Here is a 23,149-nt window from a genome sequence, read left to right on the forward strand (position 1 = left end):
ACATCCACCTCACTCTAGATTCTTCTTACTCGTATATTTTCTTTACCTTGCATCCAAATATAATATCAAAAATAAGTAATCATTTGGCATACTCAACCAATTTTTAACACCATTGAGCTGGAAACAATGTAGTACACAACACCCTATGTGTTGGGCCAAGCTTCATTGCCATTTATGTTCTCATTGACATAATTAAAGCTCAAAGTCAAACGTGCACTTGGCAAAATCTCATAGCTTACGCCTCCCCTCATGTGTTTGATTGCTTGCTTTTCTCTGAATTATTGAACTTCACCTTCAATTGCAATCACTTATATAAAAAAAATTGCAGCTTCAATTGTATTTTCAATTGTATTTAGTCATAGAACTGCAGAAGAAAAATAAATAAATAAATAAATAAAAATGAGCCATGTAAACTCCCTATGAATTCCATGTGAACTTTGGGGGGTCGTGGTTCACATGAAGCTGTGTGCGGACTTTCTGAGCAATGCGGAAGAGAATCGTATCTGGACCTGCAATCGAAGAGTAACAAGGAGCTGAAGCAGGCTGGAAAGAAGCTGCTGATGATGCGTACCATTGTACAATGACGACTGAGACAATTGTTCATGAGATGCTATGTGGTGATTTCTCTGAGTTTAGAACACTTTCAACGAGTGCGTGGCAAGGTTTTGCTTATTTGTGATTACTACATTGGCTCCAAAATGGACGTACAATTCCACTTTAGGCTAACAAAAGGCCTTGCCGTCTTTACAGACGCCTTGAGTTGACTGAACTGTCTTTGGATTGCTAAAAAAATCATACAGATTCTACTTCGGTATCACACTTTGACTATGAGCATTGCTGTTACAAGGTTCAATTATTTCTGGCAAGGTTCTGTTCACAAAAAAATTGAGTCTAAAGAAAGGGTTACTTCCTTGCAGACACAAAACAGCCCCCACAAAAAACCTTCTGGTAATGTAATACTAGACTGGAGACCAGAACGACGTAAGAATTTAGTGGCAACATCAAAATCTTTGTACTGTTACTGGGCAACAGAGTTCCCAGTGTTTCAGATGTTAGAAACCTACACTATAAAGACTCAGAAATCCTCTCGGAAACCTACTCTGAAAACATAGATCAAGTTGCCATGCCATCTACTAAAACACACGGTATGGGACATACTACTCAAAAAGAACAAAAAAAGAAAAACCCACGGTAACCAACACAATTCAAACGATGCAAAACAACAGAAGACTTAAATCCTCGCCAAAAAACAACATGGGATGATGCCATCAAAGAAGGTTTCAGAATGTTAATAGCATCAAAAGCCCCACAGACGTTGAGATCGATGCCGATCTAATCTGCAACCTTGAAAGATCACTCGTCAAATTTCTCCTAATCTGATGACAACAGGACCTGATTTAAGCACACGGTCAGTTACATCGATCCATATCCAGGACTAAGAAATTTGAAAAGCTTCTATAGAAACTTCATTCTGCGGCTATAACCTCATCACATCAGCATTCCATTCAAGCGATACAAAAACTTGCCCTGAAACTCCTAGGTATTAAAATACCATCTTATGATTACAAATGAATTTAACTAAACAACAATCACTGAAAGGATATCTGTGGTTGAATGAACAGTAAAGAATTTGATGGTATATAAACATTTGAGACTGGTATTAACTGTAGGCATGTGTAGGAAAAGTACATGCATTTATCGACTAAGGTAAAAACGACTCAGCCTTTCAAGGAACATATTCAAAAGGCTCAGGGGGAGGAGGTTCATTATCCTCCACAGCTATAGCTGTGGCATTGGTATTAGCATGCGCTGTTCCTGCACCACCTGCAGACAAAGGCGTGTCTGTGGATACCAGCTCTACTGGTTCCGAAGGTGTCAAATCTCTCAACATCACAAAGCCCGAAGGAGCTCGCTTCAACTTCAAAGGTGCATATCTTGAGTCTTCTCTGAACTTGATGAATTTCTCTTGCGCAGGCACCACACGTGCAGGGTTGCTCAAAACTTCTGACGAGGGCTCTACAACGACAGCCTTCTTCTGTGTTCCACCATCTACATCCATTGCATTCTCGTCTTTGGCTGCATGAGTAGAATCTTTATCACCATCCACCAGCCCTTCAGCTTTGGAGGAAGACGAACCTGCACCAGCTTCATGACCGGTAGCCTTGCTGGCTTTAGCTTCTGCTTCCCTCTTCGCACCTCTGACTTTGGCTCGGTTGGAAGTGGAAAGGACAGCAGTCGGCAGCTTCACAGCAGAGGTGGCAGCAGGAGGAGCCACAGAGGGAGGATATCCGAAAAGGGATGGCTTAGTTTCAGAAACAAAGTTGAACTTCGGCATTCTTAGTTCTTCATTCAAACCTATGAAAGCTGTAGGGGCGAACGACAAACTGATGAAGTAAATCAGTGGATACCAGTACCAAAACTGGCTAAAAACGGCCATTCCCACAACAGCAGTCACACGGTCATGCCCTGTACGAGACTGCAACATGATAGCAACATTCCGACCTCCTGCATCTAAAATTCCCTGCGCAAGGATAGCTCCCATCTTGCTCATGGTCTCTTCATGCTTGTCATTGATAATTTTCTCAAGTTGTCTCCTGAAAGTAGCCACGCGTGGCTCTCGTGCCTCCGTCGTTTGAAGAAGAACCATAGCCATAGCTATGAGCGCACCCTGACGAACAAAATCTACTGCATCGGATGTAAGAGGCTCCAACAAGGAGATAGCTTCACTAGAACCTGAACCAGCGCATGAAATACCTACAGCCATTGCTGCCCCATACCTTACATGCGCATTGTAAGACTCCGAGAGCAAAGATACAATTCGAGGAGTCTGTTCAGGTTCTGAACAGAGAACAAACCCTAACGCCAAAACTGCGGTCCTCCTTACGTCGTCACTAACATCCGAGACCGCAAAATGCAGTAACCGCCGGATCGCACTGTTATTAGCAGTGCCGCGATACGCCATGGCCAGGGCATACATACCACCATAACGCAAAATAGGATCCTGGTCCCTGGTCATTTGCTCGATTAGTGTGTCTGCCTCCTCTTCGCGTCCATACACAACCAGTGCAATACCGAGAGCCAAACCACGAATAATCTTCTCGTGCTGTGTATCATGTGCATACGCCAACATTTCTGTTGCTTTTTCACTGGCTGTACCAACCATCAGCAACCCCATGGCTATACCAGCTGCTTCCCCTGCTACAGCACTATCGGTATAAAGGACATTTTTCACATCTTCATAGATTTCCTCATCAGCTGTGCCAAGAGCTGCTAGGCCTAACCCCAAGCAAGCTCCGTGTTGAATTACTTCATTACTTGTATTTCGCAAACTTTCCAACAGAAACTGTTTGATACCCTCACCGTGATTAGCATGGATCAACCCTAGAGCATACAAAGCTCCTCCCTCAGAATAAGGACTTCCACCACCAGTTCCTCCATTCTGTGGTAGGTAAGGGGCCATCAAGGATCTTCCTTGTTGATGGTGACCCCGATGAATAACACCTAGTCCAGCTGTGGCACTAAACTTTGCCCAATTTGTAGCTCTCTTCAGCCAGTCTAAGTTCTCTCGCAAGAAAGTATCAACCGTGGTACCCGCATGCATGAGGGCATTAGAATAAATAGTTGCACTGTGGCAAACGCTATTCCGCATCTCCACAGACTGTTTAATGGTCTTCAGTATCAAAAGATCTGACCTATTGTGACTATAAAGAAACTGCAAAGTCAAACTAATAGGAGTCTCTCCGGACAAGATACCTTTCAATTTCGTTAACCTCTCGGTATACGATGTCCTTTCTTCTACCGGTGGTGCTGAAACATCAGCAGATTCCTCTGCTGCATAACTTCCCAACAATGGCTCCGTCAGATCAGAGTCCATGGCCGTAGGACCACCATCCGTCATGGCACTGATTCCATTTCCACGGGTTCCCTGGATTAACCCTCCATTCGTAACGCTCAGTGGGGCGGAGCTAGAAGCACTCGTTGATTCAGGCAAAAGGTCCCTTACATTCAAAAGAAATTTCTGATACTCATTTTCAAATAAGTCGAAGGCTATCTGGTACGCCAATAATGCTTCGCTTTTATCCCCTTTCAAAAGCTTGTCCAAAATAGCAGCAACATCAGCTGGCTCATCCAAGAACATAAGGCACTGACATATGCTTAAATAGTCAGGCTGCTGAAGCCCTTGATAGCTTTTAACCAAAAGTCGCAAAACTTCATGTCGAAATTCACGCCTACTTACAAATGTCTGAGACAAACGAAGGCAGTACGAGAGCATGGCAGAAGCGTTCTCACTCCTAATAATCGATTCTTCTAGCTTATCAAGTCGCCTGCACTCCAACGCAACCCCAACAGCCTGCTGAAATTTACCATCCTGCATACACTTATCCAGCATCCGCTCGACAATCGCGACCAACCGGGGATCTAAGGCAGTCTTTTCCGACTCATTCGATTCGGCCGCCTTCACGCTAAGCAATATATACTCATCCACACATTTGGTCACGAGCGTCTGCACATACTCCGTGTCCTCCGACACATCGAACAGCGGTCCAGCCCCCAAAGCATACGTGAGCGAGTCATTGAGCTCTCCTAAGTAGTAGAACACCTTGGACGCCACCAACGCGGCCAACTGACGCTCGTAAAACGTATCGTCCTCATACAAAGACTCAATCGCCGAGATGTTGGTTGATATCTCCGGCCAAAAATTGTCCACCAGCACATTCAGATTCTTGAGCGCATGCAACTTCAGCGTGGGATGCGACTCCTGCAGCATGGCCAGCAGGCCGCTCGCCGTGCTCACCACCGTCATGATGGTACCGAGAACTCCTCCACCACCACTTCTTTTACGTTGTGTTTCTTCCTCACCCCTTGCAACCCTTCCTCCGTCCTATCGAACAAACACGATGCGCAGAGCAAAAACACCCCTCCGAATGATCGCATACAACCCTCCCACCACCACCAGCAATAATAACATAACACGGCTCCTCCGAGAATTGGAAGAGAAAATAAGTGAAGTGATGGACAAGGAAACAACACCAGAGCGCTCTTCCACAAGGTTTGCGATCCTGGGATGCGAGACCTGACTTCTCTAAACCCTAACTTATTAAGGTTCCAAAGCTTGTTACGAAGCCACGACACAGTCGGTCCCCGTCTCCGTCCTCAAAGTACTGCGCCGAGATATGCAGTTCAACAGCTTCTGTTCAAACCTTCGCGTACCTTTTCCTGTCGTTTCGCTTTTCCTCCGGAAAAAGTAACTTCGAAACTCTGAAAGATAGCGTAGAGTTGATTCTACGTTGTTAATAACTCATGAGACATACCAATTTACACATTGCAATCACACAGCCAGTTTTTTTTTTTTTTTTTTTTTAATTTTTAGTGATTTTTTTGGTAATTAGCTCGAAAAAATATATTGAAAATAAAGTACTTCAAACGTAAAAACAAAAAGATTTAAACAGATTTTAAGAATTTGGAGATAGATACTTTGGTAATGTAAATTGCCAAAGTATCTTTGAGGTTTAAAATTTTGATCATAAAAAATATTTTTGAATAACACTTTCTTTTCATGAGAAAAACATTTTGAATGTTTTACTAAACAATTTTTTTTGTACTTTTTGAGCATACAGATATGTATATATCTGTATATCTTCCTTTTTAATGTACATCTTTATTTATTTATTTACTAAGCCTCTTAAAATTTACAATACTTTTTTAATCTATTTAACAAATAAGAGAATATTGTTATATATTATTCTAATAAAAATTTAAAATACATATATTATTCAAATATCTCACAAAACATATATATATATATATATATATATTGTTGCTAATGTCACAACAATTTTTTCTATTATCACCACAACTTACCATCCATCACATGTCATCACATTTTTATTTTATTTATTTATTTTTTATTATTTTTGATTGTGGTACAAATTGCCCTAAACTTAAGTTGTACACCATAATACACTTTAAGGAGCACTAAAATGCACATCTATAAAAAATGTGCATTACATCCATTGTGATGTGCCATGCAAGTTTAAAGCAACTTGTGGTGGTGGCATTAGCAAGAACTATGATAACATGTAGGAAATGACATACTATGGTGATAGTAGCAAGAAATATGGTGACAATAATAACATACTATATATAGGTATATATAATTTTAAAACCAAATATTACATAAATAATTATTTCTTGTGTTCAAAAGTTTTTATTGTAAAAGTTTTAATATATATATATATATAACCTTATGCATTGCAAGTATTCTTTCATTTTTTAATTTTTGTATCATTCTACTAGTATTTATTTATTTTTCTGCAATCTATGTTTTGTGTTGATTAATTATAGTTTGATCCTTTGGCTTGAAATTGTTAATTTTTTGTAATAATAAAATTTATTTTCATTATTTAACTACAAAAAATACTTAGCATTATAAACTAACAAATTAAAGTCTAACTTTGTCATTGTATGCTATATACAGTTAATCAATTTACAACATATCTAAATTTAATGAGTTTATGGATGATCAAATTGGTTTTTTTCCTCTAATTTTTTTTTTTTTTTTTTTTTTTTTTTTTCTTTTGTTTTTGCATCTAATCTTGATCTCCTAAATTATAATTTCAAAACCCCATTTTTTTTTGTCGGCTGTTAAACTGAAAACCTTTACAAGTTGCTTTATAACTTTGTAAGTATTAAGGATAAATTCTAAATGTCTATAAACTAAAAAAATTTAAGCAAGATATATGGGTCCGTCCACACAAACATATACTTTTTTTTGTTAGATTGACATTACAAAATGTATTTGTTTTTGTAATTCAATATTATAATAATATAGAAATTTCCAGTAATTTTGTTTGCATGAAACATAATATTGTATATTCTGTTATTTACAGAACATAAACTAATATGCCACAAAATATAATAATTTATATTTTACAACAAACTTTTATCAATCAAATGTATGTATCCTAACTTTGGAAAAAGAAGAAATTAAAACATTGTTTGTAAATCACTCATAGAGTTAATTTTTTTAACACCCAAGAATTACAGTATTTTAAGTCGAGTATTCAAATAGTTTTGATAAAAAAATTGAACTCAAAAGAAAATTCATATAATATGTAACCTACGATGTTGAATTATATTTTATAATATACCCAGTATACAAACAGTTACTGCCTAAATGTTCGTAGTCTTAAAATTCAAAATCTCAAACAAAGATGTTGCAATTTTTTTATTATATAATTTTCATATTTCTGTTGTTCAGTGTATGTATATACATATAGTTGTCATCATTCATTACATGTGCAATCTTGTAAATGCTAAATATATACGAGTTAGTTATATTACATACTATGGATTGTTGAATGTGACACACAATCACATGGCTCATCCTTATTATCCATTGCCAAACTTAGCTAAGTTTAGACACAGGTTTCTGATTATATATAAAATCTACTCACTTGTATTATTATTTATTGTCATATAATTACCCTTTTATACAAATTCATTTGTTTTACTATATCAATGTCACAAAAATGTGAACAAATTTCATTTATTGCATGGCTTTTATTAACATTAAAAAATGTTTTGTATGCTCTTCTACTAAAATATTCGATTTAACTGAATCAATCTTAAAAAGTTTATTTCAGTATAAATATTTTGAGAGCATACTTGATATATTAATCAAAATTGATTAAAATCTTTCTAAAACATGTGTTTTATTTATTTTTATTTTTTTGTCACAGTAGTAATTGAAAATTTTAAGATGTATGCAGTGTTTTTGAGACAATGTTCATTGGCTACACTAAAGTGTTTTTAATTGCTTCAAAATAATAATCGTATCTACTTACTTTTGATTATTCAAAATGATTAATTTATATTCATTTTTTTGTTGCAAAAATGGAAATAAATGCCTTGTTTATGTCATTCTCACAAAATATCAAAGAAACATGATCAATAGTTTTGAACCTTGAAAAAATTCCAATGCCTTTGTGGTTCAACAAATACTTTGAAAACTTATTATTTGTAATTTTGATTCTTAATAATGTGGTGGTCAATGTTACAATGCCACTGTGTTTTCATTCAGTTATAATTCTGTTCATTATATTATTGAAATACATAATGCTGGTGTGGAATAAAGAAAAGAAAGTAAAAGTAAAGCACCATTTATAAACTTCGAACTTACTGTGCCGTTAAAGTTCACGGACTCTCTGGAGTCTGAGCTTGGGCCGGGCCGGGTACAGGGGGGTCACAGGGACCCGACCTCAACGCTCGAAATTCTCCAAGCAAACCTCGGCAAAGCTTCGTTCGGGCACTGGCAGCTGCCGTTGGCACTAAATGGAGTGCCGCTAATCGTGATTTTACCATGCAATACCGCACTGATTTGTTCCCGATTCAGTTTGAATGATCCTTGCTGCAATTTGATCTACCTCCGCATGAAATGTCAATTAATTATGTAGTTTATTTTGGTTTCTTTTACGGCTTTTTTGGGGGCAATTTTTAGGTTTCGGAGTGCAGAGTTCTGAGAGAGTTTGTTGCGACTGAGAGGGCTGATTCTAGGGCCCTGATACATCACCTCCGAGAGAGGGCGATGGGGAGAGAGGTGGAGGAGGGCGGAGGAAGGCCTGAGGCGGAGCGGTACGATCCTGCTGCCCCTCGAGAGCAATTCCGACGATACCGAAGGCGAAGGTCCAAGGATCCTCCAGCGATTGTTGGCGGTTCCCCGTCTCTGGCAGGTGCTAGTGAGGGTTTAGGTACTCCCTCCCTTTCGCTTCGCGACATGCGGGACTCATTTGTGGCTATGTCGCCACCTTCGGTTTCCCGACAGTCGTGGATGCATTCGTCTTTTCCGGGTGAGTATCGGACTCCCGTAGCGTCTGGTGCACGAGGTTTGCGAGATCCTCGAGCTGAGTTGTTGAGTAGTCCCATGAGTTTTGATGATGACGAGGAGCAGCCACATTGGATGGGGGGATATGGAGACGAAGGAGAAGACGAGGATGAGAGAATGGAGCTCAAGCCTCCGGTGTTGAGCAAAACCCCGGTGGTTTTACGAAAAGTGAAGCCGGAGCCAGGTCTCGGAGAGGAGATGCCGGATAGCGCAGAACAGAGTTATGGGAGATTTGCATTAATGACAAATGCAGCATTGCAAGATGAGATTTCCTTGCCAGATTTTTTGGAGCAATGCGAAGTTTTATGCCATGACCTAGCGCAAGTGGTGAGGGAGGAGGCATCAGAAGGCCATCGGGTGACTGAAGAGAGGTTAATGAGGCAAACTGCCCAAATGCTTCACGCAGAGTCTGGAACGTGGTCTCTTCTGTGGTATTTGTTTGGGAAGGAAGCCCAGGAGATGTACTCGGACGACCCTTTGGTGTATCCGGCCACTTCAACTCAAGAGGCTGTGCAATTCATCATGTCAGAACCGTTCGTGCAGCAGTGTATGCGCATTGTGCAGTGGTTGGAAAGTATGGCTTCGAAGGATCTTGATTATCAGAAGAAACATAAGGGTTGGTATGCAGGATCCTACATGCAGAAATTAGGCGTATGGCATCAGACGCAGCGAGAGATACGGAAACGTGCCGGACAGGCCACTTTGGTTCGAAATGTGGATCCTGATGCCCCTACACGAGAACATGCACGCCTCCATCCAGAGGATCAAAAATTGGAAGAGGACTTGATGGAGGATGTGTGGAAACTCCTACGGGCAGGAAGACTGGGAGAAGCCAGGGAGTTATGTCGCAGTGCGGGCCAGCCATGGAGAGCAGCTAGTCTTGGTGGCTGTGGGGAGCTGGGATCGTCCCCCTCTGTAGAGGCCTTTTGTAACGCTGGCAAGGACAGAGCGTTGCAAGCTCTTGAGCTAGAAAGTGGGATTGGGCATCAACGGCGGCTATGGAAATGGGCTTGTTACATTGCGTCAGAAAAAATAGGGGATAGGGGCGATGAAGCGAAGCATGAAGCTGCTGTCTATGCGTCACAATGTGGTAATGTGAGGCGAATGCTACCTGTTTGTATGGACTGGGAATCGGCGTGCTGGGCAATGGCACGGTCGTGGCTGGATACGCAAGTGGACGCCGAGCTTTCACAGCGGCATCCTCCTAAAGTTCCGAAACGGAGAACAACTGGTGCTGTTGTTAGAACTTCAGCTAAGTCAGGGGGAAGCGATGCAAGCATGGAGGTTTCGGAAGAACCTCACAGCTGGCCGCAACCTGTCGTAGATCAACAACCTCGTGACTTTGTAGGAATGTTCGATAAGCTGCGCAATGCAGATCTTGTGCATGCAAAAGTGAAACATAGTTGTAACGAGCAGCAGCGGCTGGTACAAATGGACCTTATTATGGGGAATTTCTCTCATCTTCTTGATTTGCTCAAAGATTGGACCATTCCAAAGGACACTACGATTAAGTTTCATGGTCATCCACAGATAGTCCGTTTTGGATCTCACTTGGTCCTCGTTCTCCGCCGTATTCTGGCAGATACATCAGACGAAGTCGTTGCCGAAAAGCTAAGGATTGTTGGAGACCTCATACTTAATGGTTATGTGATTTTTCTTTTTACCGAACATCAAGAAGATCTTGTGGGGGTTTATGCATCACAACTGGCTCCTCATTTATGTGTGGATCTCTACGTGAATTTTATGGACCTCCGACTAAACGATCCTGTGCCTGTCAAATATAAGTTGTTCCGCTCTGCTATTGAGTTTCTGCCCTTTTTCCCGGACATTGACGAAACCAAGGGCTGTGTGCTAAACATACTCGAGAAGTAAGTGAACTCTTTTTATTTGTTTATTTATTTTCAATTGATTTAAAAGACTTCATAGTTTAGGATTACTTGCATCCTCACACGAGGTCTGAGTGGCATTGAGAGAGAGAGAGAGAGAGAGAGAGAGAGAGAGAGAGAGAGAGTGTGTGTCTGGTTAACGTTTGAGTTATTTGTTTTGACCTACTACCCAATATTCTGCCTTGCGTCTTACAAGTTCTTCGAGCAGTTCTTTTATTACTACATGGTTTTTGCTTATACCGGTTGATAGCTTTGGTGTTCCAATGTTTATAGCGTCACCTATTGATACTGATGGAAGTAGCGTTTCTGGTATGTGACGTCATACTTGCAAGCTTGGAAACAACCATTCGCCTAATACTATTTGTGTGCGTTATTGTTATTTGTTGTGGTACTCGGATGGTCTACAGGGTACTAAGCAAATCTAGGGAGATTAAGCCTGGGTTACAGGCAGGCGTGAAAAGCGAGGAGTTAGAGCGAGGTGGTATAGGGGAGCTGCGACAGCTCCAAAGTGTACAGAAGGCACAAGCTTTGCAGTGGCTGTGTTTTACCCCTCCTGAAACTGTACCAGGTGTTGAGCGTATACGTGCAGAGTTACTGGCTCGGGCTCTTGAGCATAGTAATCTTTTGTTTCGTGAATTTGCCTTGTTATCTTTATGGCGTACAACAGTGGTACCTGCGGGGCCACACAGACTCTTGAGTCTTTTAGCAGAACCCTTGAAGCAGGTGCCAGAGATTCTTGCTTCCCTTGAACATCCCGATCGTATGGAGGAGAATTTGCAAGAGTTTGAATGTTGGAGATTCTACTATGAGTGTGACGGTCTATACAGAAGCTGGTTCAACATTGAACAAACGAACGCTGAAGTGCCTCCAGAACATCTCTCGGTTGAGGAGAAGGAGAGAGCCATTTCAGCTGCGCGGGTAGCTCTTGAGCAAGCATTTGCCTTGCTGACATGTGACAATGGCATGTGGCTTGCGGGTGTGGATACGACAGTGGGTGCTGACACCGAGGTTGCCTGGCTGGAGCTTCAGGCGACAGCTGTGCTGATGTCTGCCTCAGGAGTATATTTACCTCCTGAACCCACCGTGTGCACCACGCTGAGCAGTGCATTGCACCATTGTGGTGGAGAGGCGGGGTTGATGAGGCAGCTGACTGTAGAAGTAGATGTGAATAGGAGGGATATAAATTGTGTGGATGTTCGGCTGCGGTGTCTGCCAGTGTCTGGAGATGGGCTGGGTTTGGCAACTGGTCATGACGGGGGTCTCCTTGGTTCCATTTTAGCTTTGGCAGCCAAGGGAGAGATGCCGCATTTTCAGTCTGGCCTTGCATTGGAAGTTGTCTCTATGGACGCATGGCGTTGGGACGAAAATTTGGTACTTCGAACACCTGCAACGTACATTCTGCAAGGCCTGGCCCGGCGTTGTTGTTTGCCAGAGCTCATCCTGCGGTGCATGGAGCTGAAGGTCTTCCTTGCTGCCTCCCGTGGAGCAGAAGATGTGGATGATGAATCTACTGATCTGATTGGGTTGGTTGCTTCGAAAGAAACAGCTTTGCACCGTCTATTCAGTCAAAGGCAGCTGCAAATATTCCTTCTGTTGGAAAGAAATATGACCATTTGCAGGATGGAGTCCTGCAGGGATCATGCTCCTCATTTCTAGCGGATCTTTTGGTGTGGTACGGGTCAAACTTGTGTCATGGCGAATCTATGTACAATCTTAGTGTCAATTGCAATTCACCGATTCCGAGATTTAAGAGTTTACTTCAATGGCCTTGGTCTTATTAATTTGCATTCTTTTAAATCCTCTCATCTAGTTTTGTCATTCTTTATCATTCCAGGTCTGTAGCTCGAGTCTAGACTCTTCTTCGCAGCCCGATTTTGTAGATTTCACTGCTCGTTTCAGACGTTTTGTTCCGTACGATTCTAGGTGCAATCGGACCAACTGCCCAGGTGTTGCGGCATCCGACTTCTTCTTGTATGATGCTTGAGAATCAATGGATTTATTGGTGTTCATTAAATGAATGTACTTATGGTAATATCGTATTATAGATCTGCTATTTTATGAGGGACGCTTAATCATCGTCCGAAAGGCAGTGAAAACCAAGACAATAATTTACACAATTGAGATATTCAGTTTTTAGTTTCACTTTTACTTTATAACAAAATTTATGTTGTAAAATTTTTCCGACCAAATACTTCCTAACCTTACGAAATGAATTGTGCTTTGGAAATACTAGCAAGTATATAAATGTATAAGGTATGTCTGTAGAATACATTATCTGTCTTTGAAATCCATTATTACTTGGGTAAGAAAATAAATCATTAACATGTACAATATGATTTCTAGGGAAATATAAATGAGGGGCCAAATCTATTTATCCCTTTATACATGCATACATGCCAAACAAATAATTATTTATGGATATTTTTATTTGTGATTTTATCAATTCTATTTAAATAGAATTGATAATTATTCATGGATATTTTAAATTTGTGAACATGCTTATTTGTTGATAAATTTATGTTTGTTTCCTTTTTATTATTTTATTTTATTTATTTGTTTTTTTCGTCTATAATATATGTATATATATATATATACATATATTGATTTTGCATTGTGCAAATTCACATGCTTAGTACAGCTTGAAAACTAAAGTCGTAAAAAACCATTAAAATTTAAGATCACGATAGACAATTGAAGATTCAGTTGAAGTACGAGCGTCGAACTAATAGAAATTGTTGTAGTAGTGGAGCAGTGTCAATACTTTATCTGTAAACGAATATCATGCACTGGATATTTATCGTTCTCCATGTTAACTGTAAGAGCTGCGTTCCTCTTCGTCGACAAGTATCTCCTAGCTTTGTATCGTCTTTTTGGGCGCTTTTCGCCGCCAAATTAAATCCCAGGTTGTTTTGTGCTCCATGCGGAGTTGTAGCAGGTATTGAAGTGGCGGAAACTATGTGAAAGATTATGAAGTGCAACGCCTGTTGGAAAAATTTGGAGGGCCGGGCCGTCGCAACAACATGTGGCCATATCTTTTGTATCCTTCTAACTGGTAAATCGCTGTCGATGTCAGTGAGCTATGTCCTCTTCTGCTTCTTTGAAATTTTGGTTAGTTGTTGTAGTCCTTCATTGCAACTGCAGGCACCGAAGATGCTCAGAAAATCTTGAGCTCTGTTGACGCTAACTGCCCGTTGTGTGAGCAGACGCTTTCAAAGAGGTGATGATCACTGATGCAACATTTCCCTAGTGACATTCATCATGTAGGTCTATTGCATGATACGAATATTTGTGCACGCTTGGTGGTGTGACTAAGATTAAGTTTCTCTCTCTCGGTGAACTAATACCTGCATGTCTAATTGGTTATGGCACTGTTTCTTCATCTGATGTGGCCGCAGCAAGGTTAAGGCTGTGGATATGTCTCCAACTGATGAATGGATCAACGTAAGTATCTGGTCTTTGTAAGCTTGGAACTTCAAATTTGTGAGAAAGGATTTCTAAAATATCCGTTTCATGTACAGAAAGGATTCTTAGTAAGGACTTGTGTTCATTAGTTGTAGGTCTCGTCCGGTTAGGAACTCGTTACTGATATACGTAAATCATTAACGGCTTATGTTCTTGAAGTAGATCACTTTGAGCTAACAAAAATGGTTTGTGCTTAGACTACGTGAAAATTCGGAGAACAATTAGTAAAAAAGAGACGCCTAGCGCACATTGGAATCGGTCTGCGAGACGTTTAAACTGTATACAACAATCTGGAAAATTATGAGTACCGTCGCGGTCTCGTACGCTTCATTCTTGCTCTTGTAGCGTGATTTGATCTATGAGGAGGCTATTTACGAAATTTCTTGTGTTCAGATGGTAATGGCTGGCGTAGCTCCTCAGAGCAGTATCCTTATATTTCATTTTGCGATGAAACTGGTACTTGTCATGAGTTTTTGAGGTAGTCCTATGCAGTGATAGTTTGGACACACATGACACTGTTGAAAATCTTTGACGGATTGTAGTAATGAAAAGTGCATTTAAGGGTGTAATCTTCTGGATTGGGCAAAAGGACGTGGAGGTTCAGCTTTCTGTAAACAAGGCTTTACACTTTCGTCAGAAGTGTGAGCAAATGCAAGGTGCTTACGCGCAGAAAATGAGGCAAGTGGAGGAAGCCTACACTGCAAAGCTCCAGCAAGTGCATTCGGGATACCAGAAGGCCATGAAAAAAATCCAAGCTATGGACCATGAGAAGGAAGTCATGCTCAAAGACAAAAAAGAAATTCAAGAAAAATACACCGAGAAGTCTAGGTCAGTCATCATATCCTTCAGTAGCCTATTCTGAGGTAGTTGAAAACTCCAATCGTTTTTCACATCGTTTATGTCCAGAAAGAGGGGACTCCAAGGCTAGTTAACATTTGCTATCTCCGTGTGCATGTACGTTGATTGCGACAGGCAGAAGAGGAAATTGGAAGAGATGTATGATGCTTTGAGAAAGGAGTATGAGCTTTTGAGGCGATCCATTGCATCCTCCACCCCTGATAATACTGCTGTGGTTCAACGGCCAAACCCCTACTCTTTTGCTCCAAATTTCAATGGGCTGGATGACATCCGACATCAATCTTCAGGTCTATCTGGTAACTTCGTCCTCATCTATTATTACACTTGTGTCTTCAGTAATGTCCGTACAGAATAGTTGGGTTGCCACATGAGCGCATGATGCTGAAATCTCAAAATTTAAGCAAAACCCTTACATAACACTTAGATGGAGAAAAACTCGTTGCAGATATGGCTCCAAATACTCCAGCAGTTACTCCGAACTTTTGGCGTAATTCTTGTCCAGAAGCCCAGCTATGTTCCTTCGACTTACCTAATTTACAACAATCATCACGCAATCAAAGGCAGGCTACTGGGAACAGCCTTCCCCGACCATTTTCTGCTGGGTCACCAACCATGTTCAACGCCTCCGTTCACTCTCAGTTCGCTACATCTGCCGGTGCACAGCCCTCAGATACTTTTCGTAACCTTCTTCGTTCCCCCGGCACAAGACGCTCTCAGGGCCTGATGAGGGGTTTATGAGGTACCCCTGCAGCGGGAGTTATAATGCAATGCAGTAATTATGGGCATTATATTAGCTCATATAATTCTTGGCACATTCACAGATCCGCTTTCTCGTTGGAGCACATTTTCTTTTCTGTGGCATGAAACGGCGAATTTATGTGACTCGAGCTTACTCTCAACGCATGCTACGGCTGGTTGCTGCTTAGCTTATGGAGTTTTGTCACACTCTGCAGATAACCGTTCAACCTGTTGGGTGAATATAGGTGCCGCAACTGTTTAACAACCGTTTTTGAACAAGATATAGAGGACCCTCTCCTTGATCATAATTCCTTTTAGTCCAATTCGCATCCAATCGATAACATGGTTGTTGATAGTGCGTAGTTGTCCTACCGTCGTCTTCTAGTATGCTTACATAAGATTTCCGGTCTTTCGAAGAAGATACCCAACGGAAACCAAAAAAAAAACAGGAAAAAAGAAAAAAAATATGTTTAGTGTTGTCAGAATTTCGTCGGAATCGACAGGATCAATCAAAATAACTTTGCTTTTCATTTGAACATTCTTCGAATTGAATGAACGTGGTTATTTTTAAACAAGAGGAATCATTTCTTGCACAGTTGTGAAGATTTGTTTTAAAATTAATACAATTGAGATAAAAGATTATAGGGCTTGAAAGTCAACTGCTTAAGAAAAGCCTATTCGAAAAAAGTTACCATGAATGTATATGTTTATAAAAAAAAAACATATTTGTTGATGTTTTGAGATACAATAATTTAAAAAGTATTAATTCTTTTGTCAAAATTCATTGAAAATAAAATCGATAAAATCCGTGCTCGGACTAATTTGTTGCTACGACTAAGATTTTATTTACAAAAATAACCACGTTCAACTTAGCATTTGTGTAACATACTGGGACAATTTTTTGTTTTAAATTCACATTCCAAGTGCATGGAAAAAATGTAAAACCATATATATAAATATAAAATAAAATTTAATTAAAAGATGTTTTTAATATGGTGGCTCTGAAGTGTGGGATGAGTAATAGGAAGTTATAACAAATGCCAAAGGGACTTAACCGCAACAGCGCATAAGGGAACTTGGCAGACGCCACCCTCAACACGTTCAACGCCGAAACTAGAGGGTAACGCTGAAGCTCTTCCAACTCTCCTCCAACCCTCCTCTCTTCAGAAGATTCATGGCGACCATGAAGAACCTGAAAATTAAGACTGGGGTCTGCAAGCGGTTGATGAAAGAGCTGCAATCTTACCAAAGCGAAGCCGATAAAGAATGCATTAAGGCCAAGAACATGCGAAGGTCTCATGCTGACCCTTTCGACATCAAACAACAGGTACCGAACCCTTTGGATATCACACCGCACTGCGAAGTGAGCCAACTGGTTTTCCACGTCTCGAAGAGTTTGTTCGATTTCCTACACTGAGCGGATGTGGACATGATTTCATGTTCGATTTGTTTGCCTGTTTAATTTCGTGTTTTAGCAAAATTATTCGATGAGAGAGCGAGAGAGAGCGTGAAGGAAATGTTACTCGAGAAGATTGGATTCTCGAGAATAATTGCAGCGAGGGCTTGGTTTCAGGAACATGTTGTGGCGGAGTCGTGCTTGACAATATCCAATTGTAGGAAACGACTTGAGACGGCTCTGGCAACTCTCGAAGCAGCAGTGGTAAGGCAACCATCATTAGGCTCCTATTCCAATATTTCTCATGGAATTCTGACATTGTGTTGACATCCCGAGAACTCCATGGAAAGAGGAGACTAACCTGCAAATTTACCGCAGGTGGATGCGGAAGCTCAATCCACGGCAGGAGAGAGTGAAGAACTATCCGCTGCTTCAGAATTGATTGCTCAAGTAAAGCCATTGTTCATTGCGTGACCACGTGCACATTCAGTAATCGTGAAGATCTAATACTTGATTCAAACAATTGTAGGACAAATATTGACAAGCATGGTATACCAGTATAACTCGTCAGGAATTCATGCTGCAGTTATTATTGAACTCCACAATTCTGAGCTATCACAGGAAAAATTAACAAGAACAAAAAAATCATCTACATAGAAGTTATATAATGGTAGCATTTTTGGAAACACAGTTTTAGTTCAAGACTTTGTTCACCAGTTGGGTCCGACAAGTCGAAAGAATTAGGTGCGAAAACACCACTTTCCCAATTCGATAACACCTGGTAGAGAGCTGAGCAAAATCTTGAAAATAGCAAACTAGCTTTGAAAGCAATTGACAATCCTCTTGTGATGAAGATTAAAATATAAGTTGTTTTCAAAAGTGTATCCATCTAATTGGAAATTTAAATAGTAGAATCTCGGAGCAAAATTCCACTTCATTTTCCTGGAGAGAACATGGTGAGAGCTGGCTCGAATATTTGTTAAGTACAATAAATAAAAGCGCCAAGATGTTATTTTAAAGGAGAGGGATTTGTGTATAGATCTTTTGTAGATGATCGTTTTTTCTTACTGGGCAGCGTGCTCGTAAATTTACGCAGAGCCTCACATGAAGTGGTTTTTTCTGATCTCCCATCAGATATCTACAATGTCAGATTGAGAGGCGTGCACCTTTAGTGCAAGATTAAAATTATGTGTACAACTCTACCTTGCTTCTACATCAGACTAGGTCAAGTTCCGTGCTAATCGAGGGTTTCAGTACATTGATAGGGGTTCGATGAAGTCGAATCGGGATGGTAGACATGCCCGTGTGCAGACGGGTGTAGTATTCAGAAAAGTCGAGCCGGAAAGATAGAAACTTCAAATCTATATGTTGCCCTGGCAACTGTGCAATGAAACCTTCAAGCAGTGATGAGTATTCAACTGCAACCCAATCCATCTCATCCCCAAGATAAGCCAGGAAATCACCTGACAGTTGTGCAGTGGACAATTCCCTCTGTCCAGAACGAGACTTGGAGAATGTATCATTCTTCTCTGTGGGCCTCAGTGATGTCTCATACCTGCTACAAAAATGGTATTCACCTGTTAAGGCATGCTGAAGTATTATGATGTTGAAGGCTAATGTTAAAAGATATGGTTTTTGTAACGTTGGGCACTTCTGAAATTAAAGTTCCAATTCCCTTAGAAAAGAGTTGGAAACTTTACTTATCGGTCTAAACCTGAAATTGATGTTTGAAAAAGGGTACCTGGTCTGGAAGTTACGTGCATTCTCATACAGTCTATCTGCGAAGGCTCTAAATCGCAGAATGAGGTCGACGAGGCTAAACAGCGTCTTGCAAAGCAACTGAGAGCGTTCATCCAACAGTGCCTTCTCCAAAATAGAGTCCAAGTATTTGACATGGGCAGCGATGAGTTCGTCAAGGTCATGTGCCTCCTCCATTTCTTCGAGAAAGTTTGACCATGAGTACTCAAGAACCTCAAACGTGATGTAGTATTGAAGTTTAGTCACAAAATGATTCATCTCATTTCGCAAGGTCTGACACCTTCTCAGAACTAGGGCTAACTGAGATCTCCCTCCACCTTCATTATTGGATTCCACGCGAGCAATCATGCAATATGGTTTCATTGCCTGCCAGGTTGCATGCTCCATACGCTTTAGCCTCCAAAGAAAGTTGAAGACTCTCAGATATTTTCTCATAAACTTCTTTGGTGAAGAGAGTAGTGAGAGGTTCTCGGGCATTGTGCTCGAGAGAAAATGCATCCCATCCTCTGTCCCCATCATTGTGCGGCATCATGCTCACCCTGAGCCAATCAAGTACATCTCCATCATTGTATTATGCGCAGATAGTGTTGACATTATCAACATCTGCTCTGTAACTTGACAGCTAGATCACTCATCCTATCTACAACACAACAGAGCCGTTATAGAAACTCTGTCCATGCTCCCTATTTTTACCTATGGCTGGCACTACCTATCGACGCATAAAGCCTCACTTGTATCGTGCAATATTCATTCAAGAAAGAATATGGTTTGTTAAGTCTAACATGATATCAGATTTGGTAGTATGTTTGGAGGAGTGAGAAGTGGAGAAAGTTGTTGAGTATTCAGTGGAGCTAAGTGAGAGAAACATTGAGTATATCTTGTTTTTTTTTTGTTGAGATTAAACTAGTTCTAGAAAGATGAGTATGTTAGGCATTGTCATTTAGAAGGACAAGATGCTAGCATCACCAACGAATTACAAATTGTGGAAGACCACAATAGAACATGTATTCAAGAAAGAAGATTTGTAGAATTATATTGAGTCTACCAATGATGAAGAAGCTAAAACAATAAGTGGTTAAATTGTTGGAGTATCTAGAACAACAAGAGAGATAATAAAAAAATCAAGATTTGAAACAATAGGAAGTGAAGGCTTAACAATCTCGATACCAATATAACAAAAGTTGGATCTTTAATATAAAAAGAAGAAAAGAGCCTTACAGATTGTCAAGCTCTTCTTAATTGAGCGACCTCAAGACTTCATCTTTGACTTATAGAAACTTAGAACAACATGGATGGAACTTTAAAAATTATACTAAACATATACATTAGCTAATGTCATGATTTTGTAGAACAAGTGGTCAACAATTCAAATGATGGATAATATAGATGACTTAGCATTCTTATAGCTAATTTATAGATTTTTGAAAGAATTTAAAGCTACAATCTAGTAGATTAATAATGCTACAATTATTTATAAAATCTTTATTCATTTTCCACTTTTTTTTGACTAATTTATACATGTTGTTTAAAATGAGAGAGTAATTCCTTCCATTTTCGAGTTAATTAATAGATTACACTTTAAAGAAACTAATTTGAAATTTTGGTAAGATTCATTGCAAGAAGAGGCTCTAATTATGAAAATTTGAAATAACATTTGAAGCAACAAATTTTCACAACCTAAACAAATAATACACATAAGTTTTCAAAAGATAAATGATTTTGAATCTTGCTTAAACTATGCACATAGGGATTAACTTATTAATAATTAATACAACAAATTGAGTCACTTTGTAAAAGTATGTACTATCCTAACACTATTCTAATAAAATTTTCAGAAACTATATAGACATTCTATGAAAAGATCCATAGAAGCTCACATACTTGATGATTTTCTAAAAAATAACTCTCTACTTTTTTCTATTATCAACAACAATATTGCAGCAATTCTTATTGCTGTCTTGGTGGGCACTTGTCACGAACACAAAAATACAGACTTGAGATCTAACAAGAAGTTCAAAAAGAAGTGGCAAGAACTAGATTAATCAGATGAATACAAGAACAACACCAGAGAGGTGAGCTAGAGCTCCAAGAGATGTGTTGTCGAGACTGAAGAACTCTTCAGCCTCGATTCCAATATATACTCCTATTTAGGAAGCTTCTCAAGTAACTTCTACCAACTAGGAAGCTTCTAGAAGGTTCCAGAGACTTACTTCTAGAAGGATCTAGAAATTTATCTCTAGAAGGTTGTAAGGACTATGTCCCTAACATCTTCTACCAACTAAGAAGCTTCTAGAAGGTTCCAGAGACTTGCTTCTAGAAGGTTCTAGAAGCTTGTCTCTAGAAGATTCTAGAAACTTGTCTCTAGAAGATTCCAAGGACTATGTCCCTAACATCATCCCTTCCTTTAGCTTCGAGGTCTCTGAGAAGCAATGTTGTTGTCAATCAATACCAATGCAAGAAAATGAAGATCTGTCGCATAACGTCTACTATGAACTCCAACTGTTGTTCACGAGGTAAGTGATTCATCGGCCCTTGAAGCCAACGGTAGTGGCCCACTCCTTCAACTTCTGACCAAGCATGAACTTCCATGTGTTCATTGTGAAATTGTCCTGCAAATATGCCTTTTGGTTGACCATCGTAAGCAGGCTCGGACTCAAATACAATCACCAGTGATCGGTTACTTGGTATCCTCTGTCGTCATCGTGGTGCAGATGGTTCTTCATCTCGGGGTCGCCTTCGTGAACTAGTTGGTTCAGATAATCTGACTTGCATAGTATCTATCTCTTGGCTATCCATATCAGAAGACCAAACTATGGCTACTGAAAAAATTCTATTTTATCTTGGAGAAAATAACTACATCAACTACGAATTTTGGTGGTGCTCTCCCCCTTTCTTATATTCTTGGGTGAGCAAGCTTCAGAAAGAAGCTATCGTCGAACCGACTTAGGTTTATGAGGATGTTGTTGATGAAACTCCTGTACCTTTTGTGGCGCATTGGCGAGATTTTCAGCTGGCTCCCACGTTCGCTCATTAATGTCGTAGCCGCACCAATGAACAAGATACTCCAAGTTGTCCCACCTTTGCCGTGAATCCAGTACCTTTTCAACCTCGTATTCCTCGTGGTTCTCGATCTCAATACTAGGTAGTGGACATTGCACTCTTCCAGGAAAAGACGACTCTCGATAAGGCTCCAACAGAGAAACATGAAAGACTGGATGTACCTTCATAGAAGCCGGTAATTCCAGACTGTACGCCACTGGATTGATTTGCTTCTGGATGATAAATGGTCCCAATCTTTGATAGTCCAACTTATCACATGGTCGCTTGGTCTTGATATTCCGTCGAAGAAGCCATGCTTTATCTCCAATTTTGAAAGTAGGTGCTTGATTCCGAAATCTATCTGCAGACGCCTTGTAGGATTCTTGAGCGGATTGTAATTGAAGCTTCAACGTATTTTGAAGCTCTGATAGTTATTTCGCAAATCCTTCAGATGCTGGATTGTTATTTGTTGATGGATTCAATAAATCAAGCTTCGGATGATACCTATAGTTGAAAAAGAATGGTGTGTATTGAGTCGACGCATGGAGGGTGTTGTTATATGCAAACTGGGCTAGCGACAGATATGTGGTCCAATCGTCTTGCTGATAGTTGATGCTGCATCGTAAGTATTGTTCCAAGACTTAGTTCACCCGTTTCGTTTGACCCTCAGTTTAAGGATGAAAAGCCGAAGAAAGCTTGATATCCACCTTCAATATCTCAAAGAGAGATCTCCAAAACTTTGATACGAACTGGGTTCCTCGATCTGATATGATATCATCTGGTAGTCCATGATAACGATACACATTATCGAGAAAGAGCCTTGCTGTGACTTCACTGGACAATGTTTTCTTGCAAGGGACAAAGTGTGCCATTTTTGTAAGCCGATCTACCACGACAAAGATGCTGTCAAATGAGTTCGATGATGGCAGGTCCGTGATGAAGTCCATGGAAATTGAAGACCATCGTCGACGTAGAATCGGCAATGGCTGTAGGAGTCCATAAGGGTGATGTCGAGGATTCTTAGATCTTGAACAAATGTCGCAGGAGAGGACAAAATCTTTCACATCCTTCCACATTTGGGGCCACCAAAAATCTCGAGAAATAAGCTTCAAGGTCTTATTGAATCCA

At 40.2% G+C, this 23,149-nt stretch overlaps 5 protein-coding genes across 10 annotated transcripts; 3 read left to right on the forward strand and 2 right to left on the reverse strand.

Moving 5' to 3' along the window:
• Positions 1-1,522: 1,522 nt before the first annotated feature.
• LOC112285722 (26S proteasome non-ATPase regulatory subunit 1 homolog A) lies at positions 1,523-5,176 on the reverse strand. The gene has a single exon (XM_024526770.3). It carries the CDS (start codon positions 4,802-4,804, stop codon positions 1,727-1,729), a length of 3,078 nt encoding a protein of 1,025 aa, XP_024382538.1. The 5' UTR covers positions 4,805-5,176; the 3' UTR covers positions 1,523-1,726.
• A 3,105-nt stretch (positions 5,177-8,281) lies between these two features.
• Positions 8,282-12,784, forward strand: LOC112285724 (nuclear pore complex protein NUP107). Its single transcript, XM_024526771.3, has 2 exons — positions 8,282-10,752; positions 11,178-12,784. Exons 1-2 carry the CDS (start codon positions 8,588-8,590, stop codon positions 12,424-12,426), a joined length of 3,414 nt encoding a protein of 1,137 aa, XP_024382539.1. The 5' UTR covers positions 8,282-8,587; the 3' UTR covers positions 12,427-12,784.
• Positions 12,785-13,345: 561 nt separating this feature from the next.
• LOC112285725 (E3 ubiquitin-protein ligase CCNB1IP1 homolog) lies at positions 13,346-16,358 on the forward strand. 6 transcript variants are annotated; one of them, XM_090252529.1, is made up of 8 exons: positions 13,346-13,585; positions 13,703-13,807; positions 13,912-13,987; positions 14,166-14,211; positions 14,626-14,656; positions 14,775-15,060; positions 15,205-15,386; positions 15,536-16,358. In XM_090252529.1, the coding sequence occupies exons 2-8, from the start codon at positions 13,738-13,740 to the stop codon at positions 15,826-15,828; spliced, it is 984 nt and encodes a 327-aa protein (XP_090108655.1). In that variant the 5' UTR covers positions 13,346-13,585; positions 13,703-13,737; the 3' UTR covers positions 15,829-16,358. The 6 variants fall into 6 exon arrangements, with proteins under 6 accessions (XP_090108655.1, XP_024382540.1, XP_024382541.1 ...); XM_024526772.3 differs by having other exon boundaries at positions 13,706-13,807; XM_024526773.3 differs by having other exon boundaries at positions 13,346-13,807.
• On the forward strand, positions 15,852-18,106 carry LOC112285531 (tubulin-folding cofactor A). Its single transcript, XM_073535602.2, has 3 exons — positions 15,852-17,155; positions 17,402-17,488; positions 17,603-18,106. The coding sequence occupies exons 1-3, from the start codon at positions 17,003-17,005 to the stop codon at positions 17,696-17,698; spliced, it is 336 nt and encodes a 111-aa protein (XP_073391703.1). The 5' UTR covers positions 15,852-17,002; the 3' UTR covers positions 17,699-18,106.
• Positions 18,107-18,221: 115 nt separating this feature from the next.
• LOC112285532 (gamma-tubulin complex component 3) lies at positions 18,222-19,498 on the reverse strand. The gene is made up of 2 exons (XM_024526439.2): positions 18,966-19,498; positions 18,222-18,779 (listed from the first exon to the last, which is right to left on the reverse strand). Exons 1-2 carry the CDS (start codon positions 19,496-19,498, stop codon positions 18,440-18,442), a joined length of 873 nt encoding a protein of 290 aa, XP_024382207.1. The 3' UTR covers positions 18,222-18,439.
• Between the last annotated feature and the right edge of the window lie 3,651 nt (positions 19,499-23,149).

Source organism: Physcomitrium patens, chromosome 8 (assembly GCF_059467195.1).
Source record: "Physcomitrium patens ecotype Gransden chromosome 8, ASM5946719v1, whole genome shotgun sequence".
Lineage (NCBI taxonomy): Eukaryota > Viridiplantae > Streptophyta > Bryopsida > Funariales > Funariaceae > Physcomitrium > Physcomitrium patens.